The sequence below is a fragment of the Engystomops pustulosus genome, chromosome 3, assembly GCF_040894005.1.
Source record: "Engystomops pustulosus chromosome 3, aEngPut4.maternal, whole genome shotgun sequence".
NCBI classification, from domain to species: domain Eukaryota; kingdom Metazoa; phylum Chordata; class Amphibia; order Anura; family Leptodactylidae; genus Engystomops; species Engystomops pustulosus.
The window spans coordinates 77220720-77232761 of NC_092413.1; the positions used below are offsets into that span (position 1 = coordinate 77220720).

The 12042-nt window shown below is 42.4% G+C and overlaps 1 protein-coding gene across 3 annotated transcripts in view; it reads left to right on the top strand.

Annotated features, from left to right (window-relative positions):
• Positions 1 to 12042, top strand: part of CEP170 (centrosomal protein 170) — a 92898-nt gene that overhangs the window by 60497 nt on the left and 20359 nt on the right. For all 3 annotated transcript variants that reach the window (XM_072141159.1, XM_072141162.1, XM_072141161.1), the window contains exon 12: positions 8848 to 9103. In XM_072141159.1, the coding sequence (XP_071997260.1) occupies positions 8848 to 9103 (256 nt within the window). The remainder of the gene's footprint in view (positions 1 to 8847; positions 9104 to 12042) is intronic.

Consider the following 12042-nt stretch of genomic DNA (forward strand, 5'->3'; position numbering starts at 1 on the left):
TCCCATACCTCCTCCCAGAACCGTGCAATTATAGGGCAACCCCACCAAATATGTAGTTGTGATCCTGTATCAGAGAAGTACCGCCAACATGAATCGTCCACCTCAGGATAAATTTTATGCAGTACTGTGGGACATCTGTACCACCTGGAAAGTATCTTAAAATTCCTTTCCTGACATCAAACCTCCGTCCAGTGTTTAAGGAAAAAGGCTTCCTCTCACAACTTAGGGCGTGTTTTAGATGGTAACCAAATATGTGCAGATGGTGGTATCGGTGACATAGAGGCTAGTAATTGCACCCAAAGCTTAGTGCTGGCATTGTGGTGAAGATCTAAGACACAAGTGCTAATCACTGCTTTATGATATATTTCAAAGTCTGGTAAACCAATTCCTCCTCTAAGTTTGTGGCGTGTTAATAGAGAGTAACTAATACGGGGATGTTGCTCTTTCCATACAAACCTAATGATCTGGGATCTGAGCCTACTAAAAAAGGATCTTGGTAATGGTATTGGTAACGCTTGAAAAATATATAGGGTCTTAGGGAGGGTATCCATTTTGATCGCAGCTGATCGCCCAAACCATGATAAAAAGAGAGGATTCCAGCCAGATAATTTTCCGACTAGAGATCTCATCAGTTTATCATAATTGGAGGAAAACAAATCCTCAGTATCTTCCATCAGATTTATTCCTAGATATTTCACGGAACCGAGCCGAGGGGTGACTATAGAGTGCCATAATTCTTTTGGGCATAATTGGGCCCATACCAATTCCCTCCAGAGTAGCTCTAAGGAAGTCCCAGCTGACCCTATCAAACGCTTTCTCAGCGTTGACCGATAGAAGGCACAGCGGGGCTCCCCTAGATTTGGCAAACCTGGTTAAGGCGATGGTTTTAAGGGTATTATCCCTAGCCTCTCTGCCAGCTACGAATCCCACCTGATCAAGATGTATTATTTTGGGTAGTAAAAATTTCAGCCTAGTGGCTATTATTTTAGAATATAATTTTAGATTAATGTTGATCAAGGAGATTGGCCGAAAGTTGCCGCAGACAGTTGGATCCTTTCCAGGTTTAGGCAGGACGGAGATGTGAGTCTGCAAAGCCTGAGGTGGAAATGATCCTCCTTTGCAATGTCATTGAAGACTCTCAGCATGGTAGGTGAAAGGGACTCTGAGAATCTTTAAAAGAATCTGGGCCTGGGCTTTTGCCATTTTTAAGTTCTTTTTATGACAAAATCCAGCTCCTCAGGAGTGAAATCTGATTCTAACTGTTTGATGTCTTCTGCAAGTAAGGAAGGCAGGCCATGGGCTGAAATATATTAAATTTGCCCACTTATCACTTGCTGCAGAGCCCTCAAATTTGGGATGAATATTATATAGTGCAGAATAATAATTCTGAAACTCTTTTCGAATTTGTTGATTCCTGTGTAGTTTTGTGCCATTTTTAGCATTAAGGGACGTGATATACGAGGCCCTAGTTCTGGAATGTAATGCCCGGGACAACCACCAACCACACTTATCAGCATGCTCATAGTAACTTCTATATAGCTTTTCTCTTGCACAGAAAGATCTCTGGTCTAGGAGGCTAAGCAGTTCCTGAGGCGTGTTAGAGATTTCTACTTTGATAGAGGCAGAGCATGACTTTTTATTGCGTGTTTCGAGCTCAAATAGATGAGTTAATAGAGCAGAAATTTTAGCTGTGTTTGCTTTTTTCAAACGTGAGCCATGTGACATAAAGACCATTCTGATCTCGCATTTTAGTCCCTCCCATAATGTGGGTGAGATTGAGGGGGCTTCTCTGTAGTCTTGTGCAAATCTAGATAGGCGCTGCTTAACTACCTTTACATAGAGCATCGTTTAAAAGATTTTTATTAAGTTGCCATGTGAACGGCTTACGGGGGGGTGGGAAATACTAAGAGAGCAAGAAACACTGGGGCATGATCAGACCAAATGATCTATCCTATATATCAGTGGTGGCGAACCTATGGCACGGTTGCCAGAGGCGGCACTCAGAGCCCTTTCTGTGGGCACTTCGCTACTTGGGTTTGGAAGACCTTCTGCTGGCCACACAATTTTCTGTGTACAGAGGGACACTGGAAAGAAGCTAAAATGATGCAAATTTTCCATCTTGTCCTCAGGAGGCCAATATGATTGAATGTTGTTGAAGAACAGGGTGCAATAAGTTACTGTTTTAATTTTTGGTTGGCACCTCGCAATAAATAAGGGGGGTTTTGGGTTGCAGTTTGGGCACTCTGACACTAAAAGGTTCGCCATCACTGCTATATATGCTTTAGTAGCTAGCTCTAAAAGTGGGTGACTAACAAATATCATGTCTATTCTACTATATGACTTGTGAGCTGCCGAATAGAAGGAATTTTCTCTAGTGTGTGGGTTTAGAGTCTACTAAGAGTTGTTTTTGTAACTTTCCTGAGTCTACGCACCACTGCAAAAGAAAGGGATGACTTACCAGAGGATGTATCAACTAAACAATCCCATGCCCAATTGAAATCTCCAGCCAGGATGATCTGGGAGGATTACGCAAACGAGTCCAGAGACGTCAGTGCCTCTAATGCGAAGGCTACTTGACCTGAGTTGGGAAAGTACATGTTAGCCAGGGTATGCAGCTAACACTTAGCTGCAAATGAAATTTTAACAAATAAATATCGACCCTCCAGATCGCTATATGATTCCAATACTGTTGGGGGGAATGAATAGTGAAATCCGATGGAGACTCCTCTTGAGCGACCATCTAGACCTGGTGCATGTAGCCACGTGTTATAATAACGGTCTCTGAAATGTGGTGTTTTGTTTCGCTCAAAATGAGTCTCCTGTAGCATTACTATCTTAGCACGATTTTTGTGCATAGAATAGAGTATCTGACCCCATTTCTTGGGGACGTTAAATCCCTTCACATTAAATGTACAGATTGTCAAATCAGTCATCTTAGAAATAATCAAAGAAGAGAAGCAAAAATATGTTAAACATTACGACTAGCCCTAAACTAGATGCAAGGTGGGTATTAGGGTGGGAGAGAAGGGAAGGAAAGATGGGGGAAGACAAGACAAGCCAGACATAGATAGTAAAGATTAGAGTAGTATTACTAGTATTGAAACTCCAGTCTGAACAATAAATGTCTAATAAACCATCGTCAGAACCTGCCAACGCTTGAATGTCAGTCTGGGGACGTAGAAACATATGGTGAGCGATAGCTTCCCTGCGTCCCGGGACTGAACCCGCTCCCAGCCTCCAAAGACAATAAACCTCCCTTCTCTTAAAAAGAAAACAATTATAAAACAGTAAAGCCAACGCCGGTAGGGCATGGCATTAGATGCCTCACATAACCAGAAGGGAATATAGGTCATGATATATAAGGGGGAACCCCCTTCTCCCCGCCATGCGTGGCAAAGGGGAACATCCTCCCCAACTATTGTAACTTTACAACATGTTAGCTTATGCTAGCGAACCCAGAAAACAATAATCTATTAAGTGAGTGATGACAGTTATTGTTGTGATCTAATCAGGTGGTACCAGGTGAGTTCCCATTAGAAGGCCGTTTCTTAGGTGGTTTCTGCGAGGGTGACCACTTTTCACGATGAGGTGGCTCCATAGGTTGCGGTAACACTGGCCAGTCCGGTATAGCAATCATCGGTAGCTCCAGTATGCCTAGGAACTTAGGTAAGTCCCCTAGATCACAAAATATCGCCGTCTTGCCTTGATGCTTTGCAATTAGTTGAAACTGATATCCCCAGCGGTATTGAATTTTGCAGGAGATTAGCTCTCCTAGGAGGGGACGTAGGGCTCTCCTAAGTTGTAGAGTGCGCCGTGCCAGATCAGGTAAAAAGGTAATTTCTTTATCGATATATAGCACATGTTCTTTGGTTCTGGCAGCCCTCATTAATTGCTCTTTCATCTTTAAGAAATGTACTCTGCATACTACATCTCTGGGACGTTGATTGTCCGCAGGTTTCGGGCCTAATGTGTGGTGAATCCTATCCAGTTCCACTGGAGGAATTGCTGGGTCATCAAGTAAATCGGCAAACAATAATTGAGCCACCGAGTCCAATTCTTTGGCCTCAATAGATTCGGGTAGGCCCCTTAGGCCGGCGCCACACAGGGCGCTTTGTCTGTGCTTGCAAACGCAAACGCAGACAAAGTCGCGCCCACCGGGGCGGGCCTCGGCCCGATCGCATCGGCGTTTCTATGGAAACGCCTGCGATCAGGAACGTGCCGCCGGTGTTTTGCGTTAATTTAACGCGAAACACCGGCGGCTCGTTCCCGATCGCAGGCGTTTCCATGGAAACGCCGATGCGATCGGGCCGAGGCCCGCCCCGGTGGGCGCGACTTTGTTTGCGTTTGCAAGCGCAGACAAAGCGCCCTGTGTGACGCCGGCCTTACGCGAATGTTATTCCGTCTATGACGGTTTTCTAAATCTTCTTGAGCTGAGAAGATGTCTCTCATGGCTAAGGAATGGGCCTGTAGTATCTTGTGGTGTTCTGATATAGTGTCCCAAATGCCCAGTCTCAGCATCTGCAATTCTATGCCCCAATTGTCTCACCTCCTGAATCCACCTCCTTCTTGTATGAGGCCTCAAGGCGGCTTACCAGGCCCTGTAGGTCTGTCTTTGTGGGCAGAGACTCTGGGTGAGCATGCAGGTCCCAGTCTATGCTGTGAGCTGACATGGAGGTGCCTGTAGGAGAGGGCGGTGCTGACATGTGCACGGCTTCCGAGCAGGCCGGAGAACCATATGCTGTCGCCATTTGGATCCGCGTCCCGCGCCGCTGGAGGATTCGGCCGAGTCAAAATATGAGGTAATGGAGCCGCGATTGCCTGTGTGACTCATGCTAGAAGCTCTGGTCCTTCTCCTGTTTCCCATATGGCAAGAAATTCCGGGTTCGCTGAGGTATGGAGGACAGTGGGAGCGGTCAGGCCAGGGAGCTCAGTCTCGGCACGTCTTCACTCCTCCATGCGCAAGCCACGCCCCCCGTAACTCCATTTTATGAACTTAACATCTCAAACAATTCAAATCAACATTTTAGAAGTCTGTTAACCCTTTAATATCTTCTACGGAATAAGCCAAGAATAGATTAGAATTTTTTACATTTTAATTTTTCTGTATAAAAATATACTCATTTAGCCCTAAAATGTACACTTTCCGAAGGTATTAGAGATAAATATATATCCCATATTTTCTGCCAATACATGACATGTGAATGTCAACTGGAGAGTGATGTCCAGAACTGAGTTAGTACTATTGGGTTTTTGGCAGGCCGATTTGGTTACCAATGTTTGTGGTGCCACAGCGTACTTGAAGAGCCCCTAAAGTACCAGTACAATAGAAACCCCTGAGAAGTGACACCATTTTGGAAAGTACATCACTCAAATGTTGGTTATGTTTGTTTGTTTTTTTTGACGTCTTTATGTCCTCCATCATATAAGTATTGACATAGCTAGTGCTGACATAACTTTGATTAGGGGTACTAGTGTTCTCTTAGTTTATAGGCAAAACTGTCTTGCTGTGTTAATCTGTATTCAAGAATACCAAGACTCCTTTAACCCATATGTAATGTCATGATTTCAACATAATCATTTATATTTGAATTAAATATCCATATGACATCTTTGGACCTTGTGAGATGCTGTATATACATGTATATTTTTGCCTCTGATTCTATCATGGGTGGGATATTTCCACCTCACTATACCTTTGGTCGTAACCAATTAATGTTTAGTAGTCTATCTATTTAATAAGGATACCGCAAAGATAATCTCTCTGGATACGTTAGGACTTTTTAGTGACATATGGGGGTGGAGTATGCACCAATGGAAGTTTCCTGCTTCACGCTCCCTGTTGTATAATGGGTGTAATAATAGCATTTGCAATTATTTTAGGGCTTCTACGCCACTGACGTGGCACAGAGGCCTTGATAAGTATCCCCCTAAGTATTAATACAGAGTTCCCCATTCTATGTCAGTAAATTAACAAACTGGGGATTAAGGTGTTGATGCTAGCTAGGCACAGACACAAAGTTCCCAATTTAATTTCAGAAAAGTGACATATCGGGGTTTAGTGTTTGCACTTTAGGTGTTCATGCAAATCAAGTGTTGATGCAGACTTTGGAGCACATTTACTTACCCCGTCCCCAGAGTTCACTGAAAGTTCATTGCTGACATTGCCAATGCACAGTCCCGCAATTCAAACCATGCGCCCGATATCCTGCATGTATCATTTCACCGTTCAGATCCGACAGGGTTCACCATCTTTTTAGTGGCTCATGAAAGTGCTTGGGCTAGCGACACAATTTGAAAATTATATCACACGCTCAGTCCGACATGGTGGAGTACAGAGGTCGCACTAGCATTTTTCCAGAAGGGTAATAATACTCCTCTCACCATTTTTGAGGAGTATTTTTAGCCGAGGAAGAGTATGGAATTTTCAGTAATACAAATATACAACTCCTAGTCGTATACATTGTTAATAGCCAGCCCCAAACCCCCTACCTCCCCACACTGAGCAGGCTGGGGCTGCCGCCTCTAAATTTATTTAATTTATTTTTCGGGGGTTTAGGGCATAACACTTTTTTTTTTACACTGTTTATTTTTTAATAGATAGTCCTTCCCAAAAACATAAGCCTTCTGACCGATGCACTTGCGTTCCCTAACTAGTAACATGTGTTTGCTACTTACTGAGCACAAGTGTTTTGGTTCAGAGAGGATTTTTTTCAATAGAATGAGTTTCAATACAATGTGAAAACATTGGGGTCTTTGGGGTATTTATTTATTTTATCCCTTACTTGAAATGCCTGGATCATTGTACAAGCACTATCACCTCCTGTGTCCCCTGCTCCTCCTCATAGATTGTAAGCTCTTGTAACCATTGGACAAGCACGATCACCTCCTGTGTTCCCTCCTCGTTCTCATAGATTGTAAGCTCTTGTGACCATTGGACAAGCACTGTCACCTCCTGTCCCTTCCCCCCTCCTCATAGATTGTAAGCTCTTGTGACCATTGTAAGATCACTGTCAACTCCTGTGTCCCATGTAGTCCACCCATAATCTCAATCATAACTATTTTGTACTTTATTGAATACATCTTATGTCAGGCTCAGGTAACCACTATTAATCAATTGAACTCCCTGGGTATAGGTCAGTCACACAAACCTGTGAGACCCCCACAGAGGACAACAAACACCTTGGAAATCAAACGCTCATCCACTCTCCTTCTTTCTCTCAGACTTTGTATGCTAGCGTGCATGTGCAGCTGTATCTATTAGAACTAGAGAGACTGGTCAGGAGGGGAGGAGGAGCTGAGACCCCTGTAAAGGTCACATGTCCTGTCCTCCTGCTTGTGCTTGCCCCGCCCCTTTTTAGTGTAATGTGATTCCCCGGCTGCCCCCTATATGTGATATGACATGGGACACAGAGCAGCTGGGAGAAGACCGTGACCGGCAGCAGTGAGTGCTCAGGGGGCGTGGCTTCAGCTTCCCTTCTGCCGGCAGAAGCAGAGACATCTCTGCAGTGTAGTGGTCGGTGTGCACGTGACTGCTCTGTGTCTGTGAGCTCCGCTGTCCGCTCTACTCCTTACAAACTAGCAGGCGGCAGCTGCACATCGCTACTGCCAAGAGCCAGCGCTTTTTTTTTGGAGAGTAAATCAGCCTCTGCATGCGTCATAGATGCATCTCTGGTGGAGTATTTGTCGCGCTCGCTTTTTTTTCCCCAATGACCATGGAAAGAGGGTTACCCGGCAAGGGTCCCTGGAAAAAAACTTAAGGTGCAGCTGGTCCCCAGATAGAAAAAGGTTGGGGAACACTGCCCTAGGGGGTGTAAAAAAAATTCAAATCAGCCCCTCTTTCCCTAGAACTGTTATAAAAATAAACTGTAAAAATGTTTGATCTATCAAAATATAATGGCTGTTATTCTTGGAGTTGAACCCTGTAATGGAATGTAATGCCCATTTAGCAAAAATGTAATAAAGTGATCAAAAGGTCATACAATCCACAAAATGTTCTAAAAAAAAAAGGCTCATCCCGCAAAAAATAAATGACATTTTACACAGCTCCAAAGTATGAAATAGTTATCAGTGTCAGAAATATGGCAAAATGAAGATTTTTTTTTTACGTACAGAAAGGTTCAATTTTTTAAATGTATTAATACACAATAATGCTAAATTCACACGATATGTGCCTGCCGTACCGTAGCACGGCGGACACCAGGTCGGCACCAGGGAGAGGAGGAGGGGGTGAGCACCTCTCTCCATAGCGATATATGCCACACGGAAGCGTATTCTGGGGCAAGATAGGACATGTCCTATCTTTCTCCCAGCTACAGAACCGCTCCAAGCGCCCATTGCCGACTTTGAGGGACGTACGTCAGTATGAATGTAGCCTAAAACCTATGGAAATTTGGTAAAGCCGTGATCATACCGATTCATAGAATAAAAGAGAGGAGTAATTTCGAATGTATATTGAAACCTGTAAAAACGAAGCCCAGAAGAAAATGGCGCAAATGCGTTTTTTCACTAACTTTACTGCATTTGGAATTTTTTTACCACTTCTCCAAAAAAAATTTTAATGGTGTTGAAAAATGTTAAAAAAAAAAATGTTGAAAAATGAAAATACAAAAAAGGGCCAAGTTGTTAAGTGGTTAATGGACTAGTTACACATACTATGCTTCTGCCTAAAGAAGCAGAAGGGACATGTTTAGGCTGGCTGCTGCCATCTGAGTAGTGTTCATAGAAGTCAGATTTCTAAATGGTGATGTCCTTGGTGCAACCAGCCCTTTTGATACTTGCTCTTTTGATACTTGCTCTGTGTATCTTTTGTAGAAAAATAAATATTTTGTTTTCTTCCTAAAAATACAGTCAGTGCCCGATGGAGACGCTTACCACCGGAGTATGCTTCTACTTCTGAAGATGAATTTGGAACAAACCGAAATTCTCCTAAATCTTTGAGGCTACGTGCCTCTTCAACAATTAAAGTTCAGAGGCCACACATTAATGGAAGTAGCCCAGTCATAGCTCCATCTGGAGCATTAAATGCATCAACTTTTAAACATAAGGCAAAAGAACAGGAAGATTATATCCGTGACTGGACTGCACATCGTGAAGAAATAGCAAGGTAAGGGCATTAGTGACAACCTTGGAGTATACTCGCAAAATAGTTATACCTTATTTGCATATATTTATTATTTACATGAAGAATTGTGAGCCATATGTCACAAGGCTGTTAAGGTAGTGGGCTGAACCCTCTCCATACAGCACAAGTGGTTTCTGTATATATGCCTTCCATGCATCATCAAGGGCAACAATCCCAGAGTCTCTATTAGACTAAAGGGCCTGTCACTTCCAAACCTGACATGTATTGCAATACAGTAGTATTGCAGTTTATGGTAGGAGTGATCAGAACCCCTAGGGTTCAAGTACCATAGGAGGCTTAAAAAACTGTAAAAAAAATTATTAAAGATATTGCTATATCGTAAAAGTCTGGATCCATAAAATTTGAAAACTGTTATTCCCGGCGGTGAACTCCTTAATGAAAAATAGTGCTAATGTGTCTTTTTTAGCCATTTTGCAACAGATAGGGGCACATGTATAATTTGTTTTCTTTTGCCACTTTTGCTAGAAGTTGCCATACTTTAGCAGTGCTAATTGTATCTCTCTAAATTTGCAGTTGTGACTTTAAGCATTTTCGGCACTAAGCATAGGGTCAGTTGTACAAAGAAAACGTGTCTCAGATAGATTTGGAAACACTGCAACAGACACACCCAGGGGCTAACTTCTTAAGACTCAGGAGTAGCCACAAAAATGCACCTAAAAAGTCCCTTAAAATAAAAAAAACTGCAATAAGTGAAAAAAACAAGTCAAAGTACAGATACATGTCCCCCATAAAATACTAAAAAGTGATCAAACATCAGCTTGTCCCACAAAAAAATTTACTTTTACACAGCTCTTTACACTAAAGTATAAAATAGTTATTAACAGAATGTTTAAAAATAAATTTCTTATTCTGCAAAAGGTTTTAATGTTTTAAATCTGTTAAAACAGAATAACATTGTAAATTTGATATCCCTGTTATTAAAAAGAAAGCCCACAAGAAACTGGCACCAACGCATTTTTCACCACGTTTGGAAAATATTTTGGCCAAATCCTTAAGAGCTTTAATGTGTATTAAAGTGTTTTAAAATGCACATCAAAATGTAGATAAATATCACTGCTATGTAGTTGGTTAAGGGGAACTTTTTAGGAAAGGGCAATTTTTAGCTGCTGTCGGGTTCCATCAACCTATGCCAGTGGTGGCGAACCTATGGCACGTGTGCCAGACAGGGCACGCAGAGCCCTCTCTGCTGGCACGCACACCATCATCTTCCACCGTGTGCAGTGGCAGGGAGTGCACTTGCGACTGGGACCTTGAGAGAGAGAGGCACGCAGGTCCTCAGTTTAGAAGAACAGCATCTTCCCCTTGCGCTCAGATACAGAGCAGACAGGTCACACTGCAGGGGGTAGATGCAGTTCTTCTAAACTAAGGACCTGCAAGAACACAGCCAGGTGCAGGATTATGCTTGTACCTCCCCCTCCTACTAGGAGACCTAAAGTGGAGCCAGGACAGAGAGAGAGGGGGATGCTGTGACCCGGAACATCCAGAGGCTGCTGTGTGCCTTCCTCATAGATAACTGTACGTTGTACAGTGTCTAAAATTTGTTTATACAGTTCACATACATATATACCTGTGCAATGCATATATGTGTGTGTATAAGTGACATTTACATACATATGCATACCACAGATACATAATATGTCTTTGTTATGCACGTGTGTGTGTTTGACTGTGTTATGTGTATATAAGTATATGTGTGTGTCTGTATCTGTGCTGTGCATATTTGTGTGTATATGTCTGTGTTATGCATACGGTATATATGTGTGCACTGTATATGTCTGTGTTATGCATATTGTATATATGTGTGCCCTGTATATGTCTGTGTTATGCATACTGTATATATGTATGTACTGTATATGTCTGTGTTATGCATACTGTATATATGTGTGTACTGTATGTCTGTGTTATGCATACTGTGTATATGTGTGTACTGTATGTCTGTGTTATGCATACTGTGTATATGTGTGTACTGTATATGTCTGTTATGCATACTGTATATATGTGTGCACTGTATATATGTCTGTGTTATGCATACTAATAGTGGTGGTAAACATGTGGCAGTTTTATTTGGCCCTTATGTAGGTAATATTGCTCTAAATTACCATGTTGGCACTTTGCGGTAGATAAGTGGGTTTTGGCTTGCAGTTTGGGCACTCGATCGCTAAAAGGTTCGCCATCACTGACCTATGCTATGCTGATTTTAAAAATGCCTTTGTCAGCATTCTGAATCATTTCAGTAGTTTATAATAGTTTGATTAACATTACCTGGCCAACAGTGTGTGGTGAGTCATGAATTCTTCCTTTCCTCCACACCACCTCCCTCCCCTGCCTGCTCAATGCACATTACAGGAAGTGGGGAGTGGTGAGGGAGCTGCATGAAGAAGAGGAGACTGGCTCAGGCACACACAGGCTGCTGCTGCCTCCCTTCCCCCAGGACTCTCCACATGCTGCTGGCAGGAAGCCAGGTAATGTGAATTAAAATTATATAAATTACTGAAATGACTCAGAATGCTGATAAAGGCATTTTTTTAATCAGCATAGCACAGGCTATTGGAACCTGTTGCCAGCTATAATTCACATTCCTGCTGACAGGTTCTCTTTGAGAGAGAAACTTTTTTTTTTTTTTTTGGGAAACCTTTACCAAATCAAATACACTTGTGTATTATTATAAAGTATAAATTATTATGTTGTTCTTAGATTTGTGTGTACAGCAGTGGTCTATAATGGAGATTTTATTGATAATAATTTTGCAAGGGCACATAAAAAGCATCAGCTTTTTTTTTCACTAAAGGAAATCAACCAATTAAAAAGACAAAAAAGACTCTAAATACTCATTTGTGCTACTTTTGCTCTTGATCCCGGCACTGTCCATCGCTTGTCTTGACTCACCTGGATCACCTAGA